The sequence below is a fragment of the Rana temporaria genome, chromosome 12 (assembly GCF_905171775.1).
Source record: "Rana temporaria chromosome 12, aRanTem1.1, whole genome shotgun sequence".
Classification (NCBI taxonomy): Eukaryota; Metazoa; Chordata; class Amphibia; order Anura; family Ranidae; genus Rana; species Rana temporaria.
The window spans coordinates 102,180,347-102,202,012 of record NC_053500.1 but is presented as its reverse complement, the minus strand read 5'-3'; the positions used below and the strand labels follow the sequence as shown (position 1 = coordinate 102,202,012).

At 45.9% G+C, this 21,666-nt stretch overlaps 1 protein-coding gene across 1 annotated transcript in view; it reads left to right on the top strand.

Annotated features, from left to right (window-relative positions):
- Nucleotides 1-17,367, top strand: part of TRIM65 (tripartite motif containing 65) — a 49,833-nt gene extending 32,466 nt beyond the window's left edge. Inside the window, exons 4-6 of the mRNA XM_040329959.1 lie at nucleotides 6,961-7,132; nucleotides 7,439-7,582; nucleotides 16,766-17,367. Of these exons, the coding sequence (XP_040185893.1) occupies nucleotides 6,961-7,132; nucleotides 7,439-7,582; nucleotides 16,766-17,325 (876 nt within the window). The 3' untranslated portion in view covers nucleotides 17,326-17,367. The remainder of the gene's footprint in view (nucleotides 1-6,960; nucleotides 7,133-7,438; nucleotides 7,583-16,765) is intronic.
- Nucleotides 17,368-21,666: the final 4,299 nt, after the last annotated feature.

Here is a 21,666-nt window from a genome sequence, read left to right as displayed (position 1 = left end):
TCCCCCCACAAATAGAGCTTTCGTTTGGTATTTGATCACCTCTGCGATTTTTATTTTTTGTGCTATAAACACAAAAAGCGACAATTTTGAAAAAAATGCGACAATTTTGAAAAAAAACCCACAATATTTTGTACTTTTTTTTCTATAATAAATATCCCAATTTAAAAATAATAATAATTTTTTTCTCAGTTTAGGCCGATAAGTATTCTTCTTCTACATATTTTTGGAAAAAAAAATCGTAATAAGCGTATATTGATTGGTTTGTGCAAGAGTTGTTATAGCGTCTACAAAATACGGGATAGTTTTATGGGATTTTTATTAACCACTTGGTAACCGCCCCATAGACAATATACGTCTACAGGGCGGGTGGTTAACTCTAGGAGGGCGTCAATGTACGTCCTCCCAGAGTCGCTCTCCCGCGCGTCCCCTGGGGCGCGCACACGGGAACATCCGTGACCGCCGGGTCCGGAGGACCCGGCCGATCACGAATCGCGGTAAATGGCCGCTGATAGCGGCCGTTTACCACGTGATCGCTCCGTCCAATGACGGAGCGATCACATGTAAACAAACCGGCGTCTTTTGATGACGCCGGTTCCTCCCTCCTCTCTCTGTACCGAGCGGTACAGTGTGAGAGGGGGGAGCGCGGGTGTCAGCAGCGCTGTGGATGGATCTGTGACTATTGCAGTCACAGATCCATCCATCCCTGCTTAGCCATCCCTGAAACCCCCTGCAATACTGTGCATTACCCCCTACAATACTCTGCAATACCCCCCCTACAATACTCTGCAATACCCCCGGCAATACTCTGCATACCCCCCTGCGCAATACTCTGCATACCCCCCTGCGCAATACTCTGCATACCCCCCTGCGCAATACTCTGCATATCCCCCTGCACAATACTCTGCATATCCCCCTGCGCAATACTCTGCATACCCCCCCTGCGAAATACTCTGCATACCCCCCCTGCGCAATACTCTGCATACCCCCCTGCGCAATACTCTGCATACCCCCCTGCGCAATACTCTGCATACCCCCCTGCGCAATACTCTGCATACCCCCCTGCGAAATACTCTGCATACCTCCCCTGCGCAATACTCTGCATACCCCCCTTCGCAATACTCTGCATACCCCCCTGCGCAATACTCTGCATACCCCCCCTGCGAAATACTCTGCATACCCCCCCCTGCGAAATACTCTGCATACCCCCCTCTGCGCAATACTCTGCATACCCCCCCTGCGCAATACTCTGCATACCCCCCTGCGCAATACTCTGCATACCCCCCTGCGCAATACTCTGCATACCCCCCTGCGCAATACTCTGCATACCCCCTTCGCAATACTCTGCATACCCCCCTGTGCAATACTCTGCATACCCCCTGTGAAATACTCTGTATACCCCCCCTGCGAAATACTCTGCATACCCCCCCTGCGAAATACTCTGCATACCCCCCCCCTGCGCAATACTCTGCATACCCCCCTGCGCAATACTCTGCATACCCCCTGCGCAATACTCTGCATACCCCCTGCGCAATACTCTGCATACCCCCCCTTCGCAATACTCTGCATACCCCCCTGCGCAATACTCTGCATACCCCCCTGCGCAATACTCTGCATACCCCCCTGCGAAATACTCTGCATACCCCCCTGCGCAATACTCTGCATACCCCCCTGCGCAATACTCTGCATACCCCCCTGCGCAATACTCTGCATACCACCCCCTGCGCAATACTCTGCATACCCCCCCTGCTCAATACTCTGCATACCCCCCTGCGCAATACTCTGCATTACTCCCCTGCGCAATACTCTGCATTACTCCCCTGCGCAATACTCTGCATTACTCCCCTGCGCAATACTCTGCATTACTCCCCTGCGCAATACTCTGCATTACTCCCCGGCAATACTCTGCATTACTCCCCGGCAATACTCTGCATTACTCCCTGGCAATACTCTGCAATACCCCTGCACAATTACTCTGCGCAATTACTCTGCAATACCCCTCGCACCAATACTCTGCAATACCCCCGCACCAATACTCTGCAATACCCCCGCACCAATACTCTGCAATACCCCCGCACCAATACTCTGCAATACCCCTGCACAATTACTCTGCGCAATTACTCTGCAATACCCCCCGCACCAATACTCTGCAATACCCCCGCACCAATACTCTGCAATACCCCCGCACCAATACTCTGCAATACCCCCGCACCAATACTCTGCAATTCCCCAACACCAATACTCTGCAATTCCCCAACACCAATACTCTGCAATACCCCAACACCAATACTCTGCAATACCCCAACACCAATACTCTGCAATACCCCAACACCAATACTCTGCAATACCCCAACACCAATACTCTGCAATTCCCCAACACCAATACTCTGCAATTCCCCAACACCAATACTCTGCAATTCCCCAACACCAATACTCTGCAATTCCCCAACACCAATACTCTGCAATACCCCAACACCAATACTCTGCAATACCCCAACACCAATACTCTGCAATTCCCCAACACCAATACTCTGCAATTCCCCAACACCAATACTCTGCAATTCCCCAACACCAATACTCTGCAATACCCCAACACCAATACTCTGCAATACCCCGGCTAATACTCTGCAGTACCCAGAAAATACTCTGGGAAAAAAATGCGTTTTAACCACTTCCCGCCCACCGGCCGTCATGACGTCCTTGACTTTGTGCAGGGATATCTGAATGATGCCTGCAGCTACAGGCATCATTCAGATATCATTTTTTTCAGCCGGCGATTCCCTACACCATAAGAACAATCATGTCGGCTGTTCCACCTCTTGATTGTTCTTACGGGAGGCGAAAGGGGACGTCTCCCCTCCCTTCTCCCTCCGGTGCCTCTTCTGACTCACCGCTACGATCGAAACCAGGATCGTTTTTTTTTGTTTTTTTTTCAGGCTTCCCAGCCTAAAGTCGAGATGTGGGGTCTTATTGACCCCACATCTCACTGTAAAGAGGACCTGTCATGCTATATTCCTATTACAAGGGATGTTTACACACACACAGCTCCACATCCATGCTCTGTGATGAGCAATTGTGGATGCCGGGCAGCACCGAGTACCCTGTGATGCGGCGAGCACTCTCGCTAGAACCCCGGGAATACAAGGACGTCATATGACGTCCACCCGGAGGGAGGGTGCCTGCCGCCGTCATTTTACTATACGGCGGTAGGCAAGTGGTTAATGCTCGGGTGCTGCGGCTTCTCCTGGAGTTTCTGGAGGGTAGGCCGGATCTCCCGATGCTGCTTGTGGGGGACTTTAAAAATTGGTTGGACCCGGGACTGGACAAACATCCGGTACCCGGGGTGAACCCTCATAGGGCTACCTCTCTGGCTAGACTGTTACGGGAGGTGGGCTGGCTAGATATAAGGAGGCACCGGAACCCTACAGTTAAACAATTCTTATGTTTCTCCAAGGCTCATGGGTCGTGATCTAGGATAGACCTGGCGGTGGGTAACTCTGCGATGCTCCCCTCGGTTTTGGAAGTCGCATACAGATCTAGATGTGTTTCTGATCACTCATACATGGTGATAACTCTTACGGTGTCCCATTTATCTACTCTTTCCAGAGCACCCTGGAAGTTTAACGCCTTTTGGCTTCAGCTATTTACTGCCCCGGAGGAACTAGAGGGGAGCGTCCTGAGGTTTTTCTCAGACCGGTCCGATCCAGAATCTGTCCTTGCTGAATGGGAAGCATTTAAAGTTTATCTTAGACGTCTGCTCAGTGGGGAGGTCAATAAGGTTAAGAAACGCTCGGAGGCCCTCAGGGAGGCTCTGGAACTGCAGGTCCACTCACTGGAGGCTAAGTATGTTCAGGATCCCGCTGAGATGGCTAGAGGGGCGTGGCAGTCGGCTCAATCTGCGTATGAGCACCTGCTCGCCTCTGCGGCAGAAAAAGAGTTTTTTCACCAAAACAGCATTTTTTGATTAGGGGGAGACAACAGGCCGTCTTCTGGCTAGGATAGCGAACTCGGAACAGAAGTCCCCGGCTATCGGGACCTTGCGGACCGCTGCCGGGCGGCTGGTTCAATCCTCTGATCTCATAATACAGACGCTAGCAGACTTTTATGAACAGTTGTATCGCCCAGCCTCGGTGTATAGCACTGAGGAGCTGTCCTACTACCTGGACGAGATTGCATTTCCGCTTCTCTCCCTTTCCCAAAGCTCGGAGCTCGACTCTCCGTTGATTTTAGAGGAGCTGCAGGAGGCGGTGGCGGCCTCCCCCAATTGTAAAGCCCCAGGGGGGGACGGAATCCCCATGGAGATTTACAAACAATACTCCGAGGCCATGCTGCCCAGGCTGCTAGGGGGTCTTTAATGCTGCAAGGGAGTCCAATGCCCTCCCGCCCTCTATGGCTAAGGCACACATTGTGCTAATCCTTAAACCTGGTAAGGACCCAGTGGACCCGTCTCGTACAGGCAGATTTCGCTACTACAATCAGATATCAAAATCCTGGTGAAGGTACTGGCCCTCAGGTTAAATAGGGTGATTACCTCAGTCATACACCCGGACCATGCAGGATTTATGCCCAACAAATCCACAGCTATAAACCTCAGAAGACTATTTCTTAATATGCAGTCCCGGGCTGATAATGTGGGTAGGAGAGCCCTGCTGTCGCTTGACGCTATGAAGGCCTTCGATAGCGTGGAGTGGCCGTATCTCTGGGAGGTGTTGCGGCGATTCGGATTCGGAGAGGTGTTTATCTCTTGGGTGCGGTTGCTGTATCATCGCCCCCAGGCGGTTATCAGAGAGGCTGGGAGAGTGTCGTTATCTTTTGCTCTGGGCCGGGGTACGCGGCAGGGGTGTCCACTGTCCCCCCTGCTGTTTGCCCTGGCAATAGAGCCACTGGCGATTCAGATTAGAGAACATAGGGGTATCACTGGCTTTTGTTATGGAGATAGACAGGAGAAGGTGATGCTGTATGCGGACGACACGATGATCCTGCTGGGCGATACCGAGCAATCCCTGAGCACGACAATGGAGATGGTGGTTACATTTGGGGAGTTCTCGGGCCTTAAATTAAATTGGTCTAAGTCTGCTTTGATGCCCCTGGATGATGCCCAGTCGCAACACGGAGACCGGGTGGGTGGTATCCCTGTAGCTACCTCCCTTAAGTACTTAGGAATACAAGTGACACCGCGTATCGGGGACTATGGCTTACTGAACATCTCCCCTCTGCTGGCCAGGTTTCGCTCCCGTGCTAAAACGTGTAATGCTCTATGTATGTCGGTTGCGGGCAAAGTGAATCTGATCAAAATGATTCTTATGCCCCAGCTGCTCTACATGCTTCACAACTCCCCATTGGTGATCCCCCTAAAGACCTTCAGGATAATTAATACCATTTTTCAAAAACTGATCTGGAAAAATCGCCCGCCCAGGATAAAATTAGAGCATCTGCAGCGCCCCAAGGATGAGGGGGGTCTTGCCTTGCCGAATCCTTGGCTGTACTATCTGGCATCGCAATTGCAGCATAAGATAGGTACCATGCTCTCTGAGGGGGAGCAGGCGGGCAGGGTCCCCAGCGTCTCTGAGCATATTATGCTCCGGACGGTGGGGGAAGAGTCAATTCCGACAGCGCTTGAGTCCCTGGCTTTTGAAAGGTCCCATAAAAGCTTCCCCACGTATAGCTTAATGTAAAAGACATGGAACAAGACCAAGTATTTACAAGGGGCCTCGGGCATCACCGAGTTCAGCCCCATCTGTGCAAATGACTCCTATCTCGAACTAGCCAAATTGCAACAGGGGGAAAGATGGAAGAGGTATGGGATCCGCTTCTTGACACAGGTTCTGGGGAGTGGTGGTTTATTGCCTTTTGAGACTCTGAGGGAGGCATATCAGTTACCAGCGAGCATGCTCTTCTACTATATGCAGCTTAGGCATGCATTTGTTGCCCAATCCAGGGCCTCGGAATGGCATGTGGACTCCCTTCCAATCCTTTCACAGCTTAAGAGTGCAGAGACATCTAAGGGTTTTATTTCCCAGAGCTATAGTACACTGCTTTGTAAATATCTCACAAAACATCCCCTGACAGTTAGGAGGAAGTGGGAGGTTGATGTAGGTCTCCTGGACGAGGAACAGTGGGAGGAGGCCCTGCAGTCGGTTACCATTTGTTCCCTGAATGTGACACAGCGCCTAACGCAACTATATACACTCCTAAGAGTATACGAAACGCCCCACAGATTGCATGCTATGGGATTGCGGCCCACACCGACTTGTGCGAGATGTAAAAGAGACCATGGGGATTTGATACATATGCTTTGGCGCTGCCCCAAGTTGCATGCCTATTGGAAGGGGGTGACAGACACACTAAACGCAGTATTCCAGGTTTCGATCCCATTAGATCCTAAGCAGTGTCTCCTGAATCTTTTAGACGAGCTGGAATGGGAACCCCATATTAGGGAGGCCCTTACTAGGGCCCTTTTTTGGCCAGAAAATTGATCATGCAGCATTGGAAATCTGAGGTGCCTCCCACAGTCAGGGAGTGGACCACTGCACTTGGTAATGCGTTGAGGATGGAGAAGGTTATATACAAACATAGGGGATGCTCTGGAAAATTTGAAAAGTTATGGGACTTGTGGTTGGGAACGCCGGGGCTAGCCCCGAATGACCTAGTCATGGACAGACTCTTGGGCTAGCAGGACAGGGGATGGTGTGGTGGTTGGTTGCGGTCTATATGACCTCTCAGTATGTTGATTTTTGTTTACATATAATACTGTTCTGTTTATGGCCATGTCTGTGTCTGCTATATTGGATAAGATTGTGGTACTTTGGACTGTGTGTCAAATTTTTGATCAATAAACTTGCTTTTTTGGACAAAAATAAAAATACGTGGCAGTTGTTTATGATGCACATTGCTTTAGCAAACTCTTATTTATTTGTTGAGTTGAGTTGAGATCTCCATTAAGTCATCCTGTTGCTGTTGCAGGGTCTTCCACAACTTTCCCCAGTTGGATGTGCTCCAGTACCACCAAATGTTCAGCTCTGTGGAACAGCACAGATGAATGCAATCACTAAGGTTCTGCCTGAAGTCACAAGACTACTTCAAGAGGAGCTGCCCAATGCATTACACCCTGTGGCCACACAAGCAGGCACTATAGGTAAGTGTAAGATCCCGTATCAAGTATCTTGATATCGTTTCCTGATAAATCAAGATTAGAGGTGACCCTGGGCTTTTGCCAAGCTCATCTCTAGCCGATCTCCAAATGAGTACTTTTTTTTTTTTTTAATCCAAGTTGCTGGGTTCCGGGTCATTTCTGTCCTGCAGTTCGCGTAAACAAAGGCGCAGGAATGACCCAATTTTGCAGCTCATTGGAGTAAAAAAGTGAGAAGATGAAGTTGGAGGACACCAAATATAAAATTATATTTTATGCACTCTACTCTACTAGTTTCTCTTTCTTTTATAGAGATCTCAGCAAAGTCTTCCAGTTTTGGTATAACAAGTACATGTCGCCCAACACAGACCTCAGGAACATTTCCTAGTAAACTGAAGAGAGAACTAGTAACAGATCCCACAACCATGAGCACCATCAGAAACAAGCTTTTTCAAGGTATACTGTCTCATCTTGATTGTAATTATCCAGTAAGAAAACAGAAAATTGTATCAAACACTTACTGTAATTTTCCTTTTCTTAGGCCAATCCATGATAGCCTACTTATAACATTGGCCCTAACTCAACCCACAGTTTAATACCTTCCTGCCCGGCCTATAGTAAAAAAAATGGTTGGGTGGGAGCGCTGTTGTTCTGGGAGGACGTCATATGATGTTCTCCCAGAACACACCTCTTGTGAGGCCGTGCAGTGGCACGATAGATCACAGGCTGTGTCCACCGGACATGATCATTCAGCTTCTTTCGGGAAGCCACCGTCAGTGCCCCTTTGTCTCTAAACATATGACACTGATGCTGTGTTGCCCATTCAAGCCAAAAAGTGAGGCGACAGCACAGTTAGCAACCATGAACAAATTCACTTCACAGATAAAGCACTTAAGGACTAGCTAGGTCCTATGATCAATATATATATATGATATATATGATCAATATATATATCCCTAAGTGCGGTAGTCCACGAACCAACTCATTAATGTTAAAACTAAAAACCTTTTATTATAGAACCAGTACATAGTATGGCTGTGCACTAATGATGATGATGATGATGATGACAGAATAATAGCCGAACTTGTATGCTTACATGCTCGAGTGGCCCGTTTGCGTTGGTGGCAGTGTGTGGCAAGCCAAAGGATGGAAAATGTAGCTTAGCAGAAACTGTATGTCCAATGGCGAGGTATGCCCATGTATCCACTACAAGGACGATGCTATACGGTGGAAGACAGAGCTGCACAAGCCAGAAGTGGCACACCAGATGTGACTTTGTGAGAGGACCGGAAGACCCGAAACCAAAGCCGCTACCCGAGAAACAAGCAGAGAGGCTGAGAGGCATTAAAGTGGATGTACATTTTTTTTGTTTTTAATTAAGGCTTGTACCCGACACAGCATATGATTTCATGTCATCTGTGCCCAGTCTTGCCACAAAGAGATAATCTAGCTCTGAGCAATTTCTTATCTTCTTTCAGTGAGATAAAAACAGACACACAGAGAAATTAAAAGTCTGTTCTTCCCCCTTGCTGTGACTGACAGCTCATTTCCTTATCTCATGCACTAGCACGAGATAGACTTTCCCAGCATCATTATCCACCTCTTTTAGCATCTCACAGCTATTACTAAAGCCTGTGGTGTGTAGCACTTGCGCAGAAGTCACAGGGGGCTGTGAGCGTGCTCTGTTTCCTTTGCAACGCTGCCTGGCCAAAGGGGAGTGTAGAGGTGGGCGGAGAGCCTAGTGACATCACGACTCCGCCCACTTAGCTCCGGAGCATATACCCACCCATGGATTTTGGAGATTTACGGGGCCCGGTGTGCAGAAGGGGGTGATTTTTAAAAGGTAGCGATACATGCAGGAGGCATGTATACATATATACATAAGAAAGATGGCAATAGTTGAGAATCATAAGTGGTGGGTTTACATCTACTTTAAGCGAAAGCAAGGGCATGTGTTAGGCCGTATCTATGATCAAATCATGACCAGGTCATGGAAACGGCCTAATACATGTTCTTACTTGCACTTCTGTCGGGGCTGGCTCAGCCCTTCCTTCTCTGAGCTGGCCGCTCAGCTGTCGGCTGATTGCCAGCTCCTGTCTCTCCACAGTGACTCACTTGTTGATGATATCCTGCTCGTCAGTCCTGCTTACTTAAGCAGTCCAGCACAGATGATCTCTGCCTTTGCCTTGGTCACATCTCTAGAGACACTCTCCTGTGTTCCTGTTAAAGACTTGCTTGGTTGACGTTCCTTCTGGCTCCAGATCTTGCTTGCTGTTCTACTATGCTAATCTCTGTCTCCCTGACGTTTTGGCTTGTCTGACTATCCGTTCCGGTTCCTGAACTCTGGCTATATTTTGACTACGTTTACTCTGTTTACCTTAAGTGTGATTTAATTGTACTTTGTACTGTCTCGGTCTGATTTATTGTCATGAATTCAGAAGATGCAGTTAATCCACTTGTTAATATTTTTCCAGATCGGATGACCAGGATCACTGCATCGATCAGTTTGCCATGGGTTTGCGGAGGGTTTCTCAACTAGGTTGAGATATACTTTGAAATGCTACCCCAGGCATTTCCCACAGACCGAAGCAAAGTAGGTTTCGGGATATCTTTTCTTTCTAAGTGAGCCTCGGCCTGGGCAAACCTTCTATGGGAGATGCAAAAACCCATTGTCTTGAGTTACCCAGAGTTTGTGGGTTCCTTTTTAAAAGGGTATTTGACGTTCCTGCATGCTCCATTTTTGCTGTCAAAAGCCTCATGTCCATCAAACGGGGTACGGGAACTGTTGTCGAATATGTCATTGACTTCCGTACCCTGGCAGCAGAGGTGTGGAACAATGAGGCCCTCATGGCTGCTTTTTCTCACAGTCTCTCGGATAACATCAAAGATGGCATAGCAGCCCAAGACATACCCACTGAGCTGGAGAAGCTGATTTCGTTTTGCCATGCTTATTGACTCCAGACTCAGAGAGAGACTTTCCTTTAAGGAGTGCTTGCGAAAGCCTCCTGTACCTTTTGGCTCCGAGCTTTGAAGTCCCACTCTTGCATCCCTCACCTCCCATGCCTGCTGGTACCGAGTCTGTCGGTGAAGGTGAACCCATACACTTGGGCTTCACACGTCACTCTGTGGATGAGAGAGCCTTTAGGATTAGGGAGAGATTGTGCCTTTATTGTGGCCAGACAGATCACCTTTTTAAGTCTTGTCCTACCCGTCCAGGGAACGCCCAAACCCTGAGGTCCTGTCATGGACAGACCTCAGGTGACGTTGTTTTGAAGGATAAGCCCCTGGTTCCGGTTACCCTTTGTTGGGCTGAGTCATCCATCGAGATATAGGCTATAATCGACTCTGGGACTGCAGGCCTGTTCATTGATGCTGCCTTTGTATCAAAGCACTAGATTTTGCTGAAGTTGCGTGACACTCCACTTGCCATTGAGGCTCTTGACGGGAGACCTCAACAGCCTGTCCATGTGACTCATGAGACTGTTCCGTTGTCCATAGCCGTAGGGGCTCTTTACCATGAGATAATCCAATTCCAAGTTATTTCCTCACCTAAGTTTTTGATTATCTTTGGTTACAGAGGCACAACCCCTCTTTTGATTGGCTCCGTGCTTAGGTTCTCTCCTGGTCGCCACAATGCAGTAACACATGCTTACAGAAGGTAGCCAAGGTCCTGTGCACCTCTTCACCCTCCTCCCTGGAGTATCGCGATTTTAGCGATGTCTTTGACAAAGGTCAAGCCAGTAGTTTGCCTCCACACCGGTTGCATGATTGTGCAGTTGACCTTCAACTTGGTGCCATACACCCTCGTGGTGCCATACCCCCTGGGCTTGTAGGATAAGGCCATGGAGGAGTATGTTGCATCCACACTTTCTGGAGGTTTTATCCGCAGATCCTCGTCTCCTGGTGGTGGTGGTTTCTTCTTTGTAAAGAAGAGTGGTGAACTGAGACCTTGTATTGATTATAGGGGTCTCAATCGTTTCACGATTAAGAATGCTTATCTGATTCCGTTGATTACAGAGTTTCTTGACCGCTTCAAGGGAGCAACGGTTTTCACAAAGCTTAATTTGAGAGGGGGATAAAATCTTGTGAGGATTAAGGAGGGTGACGAGTGGAAAACTGTGTTTAATACCAGAACAGGTCATTATGAGTATATCATAATGTCATTTGGCCTTTGTAACGCTCCGGCAGTTTTCCAGGAATTTATTAACAATGTCCTCCAAGATTTGTTGCAGTTATCTCGACAATATCCTCATATTTTCCAAGTCTCTGGAGAGCCACCACACAGATGTTTGTCATGTGCTTCAGAAACTAAGAGAGAACAATCTCTATTGTAAATTGGAGAAGTGCGAATTTCATCGAACAGGTTAAATTCCTGGGTTATGTAATTTCCACTGCTGATTTTTCGATGGACCTAGAGAAACTTTCAGCAGTCCTACAGTGGCCCCGACCTGTGGGTTTACACCGTCTGCAGCGTTTTCTTGGTCAAGCCCCAGACTGATATGACCAGAAAGTACGGTAACCCACAGAGTTGGTCTCCAGAGTGCATTAAGGCACTTGAGAGTCTCAAGGCTGCCTTTGTTTCTGCTCCTGTGTTGGCACATCCTTGTCCTAAGTTACCTTTTATCCTTGAGGTTGATGCTTCTGAGACTGGAGTTGTCACCTTCTGTCTTAACATCCTACCTCTGATAGCGCTATGCATTCTTGTGGCTAGTTTTCGAAGAAATTGTCACCTACGGCGTGCGATTACGAGATTGGGGACAGAGAGCTTTTGGCGAACATTTTAGCCCTGAAAGAATGGAGACATCTCCTCTAAGGTACCACCGTGCCGGTTCTCATTCTTACTGACCATAAGAATCTCACTTTCTTGTCTGAGGCTAAACGCCTCTCTCCCAGAAGGGAGCGATGGGCTCTTTCTTGTCAAGTTTCAATTACATTGTCTCATTCTTACCCGTTACTAAGAATGTAAGGTCTGACGCTTTGTCACAACAATGTTCCTCCACTTCCAAGATGGAGTCGGTTCCAGTTCCTGTGATTCCTCCTGATCGTATTCTGGCTACAGTTCTCACCAGTTTCACTTCTCCTTTGGGTGACAAAATTCTTGCCATTCAGGTCCATGCTCCTCGTGAGAAACCTTGTGACTACTGCTTTGTCCCAGAGAGTCTCCATACTGCCGTGCTCCAGACTTACTATTCTCCCAAGGCTGCTGGCCACCATGGGAAGAATGAACTCTTTTGGGCCATTTTCCAACAATTCTGGTGGCCTAGTCTACGTGCTGATGTAAACACCTTCGCAGCTGCTTGTTCCGTGTGTGCTCAGAGTAAGACTCCACAACACCTTCCAGTGGGCCTCCTACAACCCATAACCAATGGAGAGAGGCCCTGGACCCATCTGTCTTTGGATTTCCCTGTGGAGTTACTCCCAGGGCAACATGGTGGTTGACCGGTTCTTGAAAATGTCTCATTGTATTCCACTAAATAAGTTGCCCACTTCTAAAGAACTGCTTCCATTTTTGCTCAGGAGATCTTTCGCTTACATGGGCTATCCAAGGTAGACACCATTGAGACCCATGAGACTCATGCTTTTCTGAAGCTGACATCACTGACAAAGATACTGCCTTCTGAGGACTCTTTGCTGCTTGGACAAAACTGGAGAGGAAGAGAAAATTATTCTCTTCAGTATTGAACTGGGCCCAAGCATTGATGAAATGTTGGGTCGGCTCGAATTGTCTTGGCACCTTCTATGCAGCTAAAACATTGCAGGCTGACCAGAAAAATCTCCTTTTGAACTAGTCTGGGCCAACTGTAGAATGCCATCTGAATATTGCTAGGTTTGAAGCTTTCCAGTTTTCTTCGAGGGGATACAGGGAGGCTAGGACCTTTGTAAAGGCCATCGGTGAAGTGGAGAGCTCTGAAAGAAAGGCACATGAACTGGAAATGTCCCTTTTCTACTCTATTTCTTTAAATTGAACACCAGGGGAGAGCCTGGAATCAATGCCATTTGCACTTGTATCATCTTGATGTACTGGGAAAGGACATCAACCTTTTGAGTGGAATGTGTTACTGTGGTCGAGATAAAGAAATGTTCTGGGTGGTGATGTCTGAACCCCCAAAAGTAACCATGTTTTGCCATGGAAAGGTACCCACGGATCCCAAAAATAGGCTTGCCCATCCTAGCCTGGAGGGGGGCCTCCCGTCAACAAGAATCTTGGAGGGGATGGAGGGACCATGGCTCTGTATCCTTCAGAAAGGTGAGATGCACATCCTTCTATCCACTTTTGAAGTTTTCCATTTTGGAGAAAGGATACTGAGTCCCGGAATGTGGAATATTCCAGACTAGCAAAGGGAATTCATCAGAGCCTGGGGGAGGGAGGCCAGACTGACCAGAAGTTAGATGCAGCTATTCCAAAAAGTAGAAAATATGGAAAAAATATATAATTGCGCTAAACCAAAAGTGGTGTTCCTATTAAGGAAACACATGTAAGGGGTATAACGCCCAGTGTAAATCAAATATGCCTGGTAATAAATAAATTAATAGCAGACATCAATAAATAAAGTGATACATATCAAGGTGCAGTAATTCATATTGACAGATATGGCTCCAAACGACTTGAAAACTAAACCTGCAAATGAACATACAAATAAACATACACCCCATCCATCTAATGCAGGGCAAATAGCAATTGAAGATGGAGATGAAATTAATCATAAATTGAAAAAAATCAATAAGTTAGGTAATGTCCCAGTGAGTGAAGACAGTCCATAGATGAGCTTCAAATTAAACACCCGTGCACAATCCGACTAATGAATAATTGTGATCCCAGAAGAACTCATGTGAATCCACCACCGTTATTCTAAAATCTGCTTACCAGATACAAAGGTCCTCATGGACCAAACCCAGCATATCACTCCAATAGGGAACTGGTTAATGGTGTATCCACGATGTAATAGAACTTCACATATAGACTCAATGGCATGGATCATATGGAAAAGAGAAGTGCTTCACATGGCATAAAATCAGGGGGTATTTTATTAAAATAAGCACACAGGTATACAACTCACATTTCAGAAGATACAAAAAAGCTTCAAGCCTGTAGCGCCGTCCGGACGCTTCCAGGAAAAACTTGTGTAGAGATTACATCGATGAGGGGGATGACGTCAGCACGTCGCTCGCTCCACCAGACGTGTTTCGTGATAGGTCACTTCGTCTCGGGGCAATTTTTTATTTGTTGCGCAAAAAAATAAAAATCGCAGAGGTGATCAAATACCACCAAAAGAAAGCTCTATTTGTGGGTACAGTGTAGCATGACCGCGCAATTGTCATTCAAATTGCAACAACGCTGAAAATTGGCTTGGGCAGGAAGGTGCGCAAGTGCCTGGTATTGAAGTGGTTAAAAGAAGCACATCTACGTATGCAGGCATCTGGGGTAAAGCTTTCCACATAGACCATCTTCCGCATCGCCGGCTCTCACCACTGTCAGTCTGCAATAGTGACTGAGAAGACTAAACTGCAGTAGAGCGATCTGAAATCGAGGCTTGAAGCTCTCATGGAGCTTAGCGTGGAAGGGATGATGTTGAAGTCAGTGAGGAGGAGGGTCTATGTGGACAGCTTTCCCCCCAGATGCCTACATACTTGGATGTGCCTCTTGGAATGTGCCTGTTTTAATCATCAACCATGTGAATTGCTAAATGTTGTACCCTTATTAAATGTAACCACATTGCTACACTTAGGCCGCGTACACACCATCGGTCCAAACCGATGAAAACGGACCAAAGTTCAGTTTCATCGGTCCAAACCGACCGTGTGTATGGCCCATCGGTCTTTTGTCCTTCGGACAAAAATTATAGAACTTGCTTTAAAATCGAACCATGGACTGCTGACCAATAGGTACAAACCGATGGTTAGTACACAAAAGCATCGGTTCAAACCCGCACATGCTCAGAATCAAGTCGACGCATGCTTGGAGGCATTGAACTTTGTTTTTTTCAGCACGTCATGTGTTTTACTTCACCGCGTTCTGACCCGATCGGTTTTTGAACTGATGGTGTGTAGGCACATCAGACCATCAGGCCGCTTCAGCGGTGAACCGATGAAAACGGTCGGTCGGACCATTCTCATCGGATGGATCGACCGTGTGTACGCGGCCTTAGAGGCACATCTGTTCTCTTTTATACTCAGTTGTGTTGTGACACTACTTGTATATCAAGACATCGCTCGTTTATCAAGTCAACATTTATTTAAAAAAGATAGCTTTTCTTTCTAAACACTCTCAGACCAAGTTACTCTCAATCCAAGGTTTTACTGTACTTGTATATGAGTACAGGTGCACTTTGAGTCCCAATTACCTAGTAACCCAGGGGATTCCTACAGCTGTAATATCTCAGATCTTTCTGACCTTCATGAAAATCAGCTTCCACTTTTCTCTTGCTGGCTTTTAGAACCTGATGGCTGATCCAGTTCTTATTTTGATGATTTACACTTTAGCGCTCTTTTGCTGTTCATTAATTCATGCATGATACTTTAAAGTAGCCAATTTATTAAATATGTTCTGCCAAGCACTACAACAGACCAAAAAAATGCATGTGACCCTTTTAAGCAACACAGTGCAGCATTCTATGTGAATTGTGGTATGCTTCAGTTCATTGTGTGACGTGGCTCCAAAACAAAATTGACGTCTTTTTTCCCCCCCACAAATAGAGCTTTCTTTTGGTGGCATTTGATCACCTCTGCGGTTTTTATTTTCTGCGCTATAAACAAAAAAAGAGTGTCAATTTTGAAAAAAAAAAAAAACAATATTTTTTACTTGCTGCTATAATAAATAGCTCAATTAAAAAAAAAAAATAATAATAATTCTCAGTCTAGGCCGATACATATTCTTCTACATTTTTTCTTTTTTTTACCAAAAATATCGCAATAAGCAACTGGTTTGTGCAAAAGTTATAGCGCCTACAAAATAGGGGACATAATTATTATTTTTTTTTTACTAGCAATAGCGGCGATCTGCGATTTTTTTATTGGGACTGCGACATTATGGCGGACACATCGGACACTTTTGACACATTTTTGGCACCATTCACATTTATACTGCTACCAGTGCTATAAATATGCACTAATTACTGTATAAATGTGACTGGCATTGAAGGGGTTCACACTAGGGGGTGAGGGAGGGGTTAAATGTGTACCCTGCATAGTGTTTCTAACTGTGGGGGAAGGGGACTGACTGGGGGAGGTGACCGATCTGTGTCCCTATGTACAAGGGAGACAGCATCAGTCTCCTCTCTCCCTGACAGGACGTGGACCGGTGTGTTTACCCACACAGATTCACGTCCTTGTCTCTGTAATCGCCGATCGCGGCCGCCAGGCAAGCGCATCAGCATCTCAGTGATGCGGCAGGCACGCACGCTGGCGCTCGCGCGCCCCCCTGTGGCTGGAGGCCGTTGGCCATATATAGACGGCCTCCCAGAGATTAAGAACCACACTGCGGCCGTATAAAGTCGTATGGCCGTCAGGAAGAGGTTAAAAATGCCCCAACACATCGGTGTGAATAGGACTTCAGTACTGACAAAGAAAGTTGACCAGAGATTATGAGTTAATGTCATGTTGTTATTATTCTCATGGACATCTGCTTGCTTCAATCTACAGATTACAGAAACCTGATGTTTGACCTAGAGACAGCCAACAAACACATTATAATATCCAATCAGAATTGTAAAGCCACACACAAGACAAGTTCAAGGGGTAATAATGTTCCTGAATCCCCCAAGAGATTTCAAAGCTGGCAGGTGATGTGCACAGAAGGATTCTCGGAAGGAAGCCATTACTGGGAGGTGGAGATATCAACCTTCTTTGTGCAGATAGGGGTAGCTTATGATTCCTTAAAACGTACCAAAGAAATGGAAAACCAAATTGGAAGAAACAGCTGTTCTTGGAGTCTGGAGTTACGGAGCATGGGCCACTCTGCTTGGCATGGTAACAAAGAAGTTTTGCTGAACTTACCAATGTACAAAAGGATTGGTGTTCACTTAGACTGTGCGGCTGGCAGCATTACCTTCTATGGCATCAAGGATGGGGAGCTGGAAAATCTACACATGTTCCACTGTGTTTTCTTTGAAAGATTGTACCCTGTATTTTGGATTGGAGAAGATGTCGGTGTCAAATTGCACCATGTGCAAAATAAAGTAGGGGAGGATGGGGCAGTGTGAAGAAATCTAGCTATGCAATATAAAAATATATTTGAAAAAGAACCACCCGTGTTCAGGCTATTTCATACATCTGCATGGTTGGTTTTTAAAGCATGCATTAGGGGGCAGATTCACATACAATTGGACAGGCGCAGCGTATCAGAGATACGCTACGCCGCCGTATCTTACCTGGCTTAAATTCGAATCCAGGAAGAATTTGCGCTGTAAGTTACGGCTGCGTATTTCTGGCGGCGTATTTGAAATTGGGCGGGTTGGGGGCGGGTTTCATTTAAATGAAGCGCGTCCCTGCGCCAAATGAAATGCGCATGCGTCGTTCCTAAATTTCCCGCCGTGCATTGCGCTAAATGATGTCGCAACGACGTCATTTTTTTTAACTTAGCCGTGACTTACGTCCATCCCTATTCACGGACGACTTAGGCAAAAAAAAAAAAATTTAAATTTCGACGCGGGAACGACGGCCATACTTTAACATGGCAAGTCTATCTATACGTCACAAAATAGCAGCTTTAACTATACGCCGGAAAAAGCTGACTACAGACGACGTAAGAGAATGCGACGACCACGCGTACGTTCGTGGATCGTCTGAAAAAGCTAATTTGCATACCCGACGCGGAAAACGACGCAAACTCCACCCAGCGGACGCCGAAGTATTGCATCTGCGATCCGAAGGCGTACGAAGCCGTACGCCTGTCGGATCTTACTCGGATGCCGTCGTATCTTGGTTTGAGGATTCAAAACAACGATACGACACGGGAAATTTGAAAGTACGCCAGCGTACTTGCTCTGTGAATCTGCCCCTAGGTGTTTAGAGCCCAACCTGATGCCTCTCACACATGACAACCTTCTCCCCTAGAGGTTCCCCAGTGTATAGGTACTTTTTTAAAATATATACAGTACAGACCAAAAGTTTGGACACACCTTCTCATTCAAATAATTTTTTCTTTATTTTCAGGACTATGAAAATTGTAGATTCACACTGAAGGCATCAAAACTATGGATTAACACATGTGGAATTATACATAACAAAAAAGTGTGAAACAACTGAAAATATATTTCATATTCTAGGTTCTTCAAAGTAGCCACCTTTTGCTTTGATTACTGCTTGGCACACTCTTGGCATTCTCTTGATGAGCTTCAAGAGGTAGTCACCTGGCGCAGCACCCCATCACTTTCCTTCTCGGTCAAATAGCCCTTACACAGCCTGGAGGTGTGCTTGGGGTCATTGTCCTGTTGAAAAATAAATGATGGTCCAACTAAACGCAAACCGGATGGAATAGCATGCTGCTGCAAGATGCTGTGGTAGCCATGCTGGTTCAGTATGCCTTCAATTTTGAAAAAAAAAAACAACAGTGTCACCAGCAACGCACCCCCACACCATCACACCTCCTCCTCCATGCTTCACGGTGGGAACCAGGCATGTAGAGTCCATCCGTTCACCTTTTCTGCGTCGCACAAAGACACGGGGGTTGGAACCAAAGATCTCAAGTTTGGACTCATCAGACCAAAGCACAGATTTCCACTGGTCTAACGTCCATTCCTTGTGTTCTTTAGCCTAAACAAGTCTCTTCTGCTTGTTGCCTTTCTTTAGCAGTGGTTTCCTAGCAGATATTCTACCATGAAGGCCTGATTCACACAGTCTCCTCTTACCAGTTCTAGAGATGTGTCTGCTGCAAAAGGTGGCTACTTTGAAGAACCTAGAATATGAAATATATTTTCAGTTGTTTCACACTTTTTTGTTATGTATAATTCCACATGTGTTCATTCATAGTTTTGATGCCTTCAGTGTGAATCTACAATTTTCATAGTCATGAAAATAAAGAAAACTCTTTGAATGAGAAGGTGTCTCCAAACTTTTGGTCTGTACTGTATATATATTTTTTTTCTGGGAAGTCATGTAAAGCCCTGGAACCTCTCACAATCTTTTTCTAACAGTCAGGGCCGCCATCAGGAATTATGGGGCCCCTTACACAGCTTCAGGCATGGGCTCCCTGGAGAAGAGAACCTTTACAAAAAAATAAGAAATAAGAAATAAAGAAAAATATATATATAAAAGAGGGGTAGCCATCCTGGGCCCCGGGGACCTCTGGCTGGACCCTTTAATAAAAAGAAAAAATATATATATTTTCATTTATTTATTTTTAAAAGGGGGGGTTGTCATCTGGGGCCCTGGGGACATCTGGGCCCTTTAATAAAATACACACATATATATATATATATATACACTCACAATTTTTTTTTTTAGAAAAATAAATTACAAAAAAAGGGGGGTTGCCATCCGGGACCTCTGGGCCCTTTAATAAAAAAAGAAACCTCTGGGCCCTTTAATAAATAAATAAAAAATATAAAAAAAATAAACATTTATCAAAAAAAAGGGGGGGGGGTTGCCATCTGTGCCCTTTAATAAAAATAAAATAAAAAAAAGGGGGTTTGCTACATGGGGCCCTGGGGACCTCTGAGCCCTTTAATTAAAAAAATACATATATATATATATATATATATATATATATAAAATAAATAAAATAATATAAAAAATAAATAAAAAAAATTATAAAAAAGGGGGGTTGCCATCCAGGGCCCTGGGGATCTCCGGGCCCCTGGGGTCCTCCGGACCTGTAAAAAAAAATTGGCCCTTTAATAAAAAATAAAAATATATTAAAAAAAATATATATTTTTTTTATACAAAAATAAATAAAAAAAAGGGGGGTTGCCATCTGGGGCCCTGTGGGCCTCCGGGCCCCTGGGAACCTCCGGACCCCTTACAGGTGTACTGCCTGTACCCCCCTGATGGCGGCCCTGCTAACAGTGAGTGGTTTTCAGAAATGCAGAGAGCAGCCCTGATGTGATGTCAGTGCCATTCTCTGCAACAGTACACAGTGATTTCAGGGCACCCTGTTGGCACCTTATGACACCCTGCATTTACAGTAATGTCCTCAGTCTTCCAGGCAGAGCGATGCTTGACTCTAATCAACCTATAAAACTGAGGACATCTTGAGGTTTATTTTTAACTACTGTTAGGGGGGGAAATGTATTGTTTGCCCAAGCTGAAAGTGTGCTTTAAATGCATCTACATACATTACAGGAAATGTGTTTTGCCGGGCTCTGCGCCAATGATTCCAACCAACAAGTAGGACTTTTTTTAGTTTTAACACACTGCACCTAAATATCAAAGGTATGGAGTGGCTACTATATTGTTCTTTCATCTTTCTCTACAGACTTCACAATAGTTGTTACAAAGAAAATCTATATCTGGGTATTTTTGATGAAGATAATTTTCTTGTATTGATTAATCCAAGTATGCTAAAGGATATCAGAATATATGACTATATGAAAAGTACACTGTGGTTTATCTGTATATGGGGGAAGAAAAGGACCTCTGGATACTTGGTATTAATAAAACATTTTCTTTATTATCAGCTCAGTTTTTTCAAATATACTGTGTAAAGCCTCATACACATGATCAGACTTCCATCTGACTTTTCTGTGGATTTTGCTCCGAAGGGCGTTGTTCCGTGAACTTGGTATGCATACACACGGCTTTTTCAGCCAACAAACACAAACAAAGTGATGTAATTGACATACTACGTGGTTTTTCGGCTCTTTACCGCCACCCTTTGGGCAACTTCTGCTATTGTTGTCTGATCTTTAGCATTGGTTCTGAGCATGCGTGTTTGTTCTTTGGACTTTAGTCCGATGGACTGGTGTACACACGATCGGACATTTGTTGCCGGAAAGTTTGTCTGTTCTCACAGGGAACATTTGTATGATGAAAAAGTTTGTCCGATGGAGCGTACACATGGTCGGATTGTCTGCAAAAACAGGTCCGTTGGAGGTTTGTTGTCAAAATGTCAGATCGTGTGCACGGGCCTTAAAAGAGGCCAACTTGCCGTAAGTAGACTTGTCACTGTGTTCTAAAAGCTTAGGGCCAGATTCGCGTAGATTGCCGCATCTCTGCGGCGGCGTAACGTATCTCATTTACGTTACACCGCCACAAGTTTTACGGGCAAGTGCTTGATTCACAAAGCACTTGCCTGTAAAAGTTGCGGCGGCGTAGCGTAAATCCTCCAGCGGAAGCCCGCCTAATTCAAATGATCCGGGTAGGGGGCGTGGATCATTTAAATTAGGCGCATTCCTGCCCTGTACTGCGCATGCGCCGTCCCTAAAATTTCCCGACGTGCATTGCGCTAAATGACGTCATTGGTTTCGACGTTAATGTAAATGACGTCCAGCGCCATTCACGGACGACTTACGCAAACAACGTTAAATTTTCAAATTTCGACGCGGGAACGACAGCCATACTTAACATTGGCTACGCCACCTAGGGGGCAGCTTTATCTTTACGCC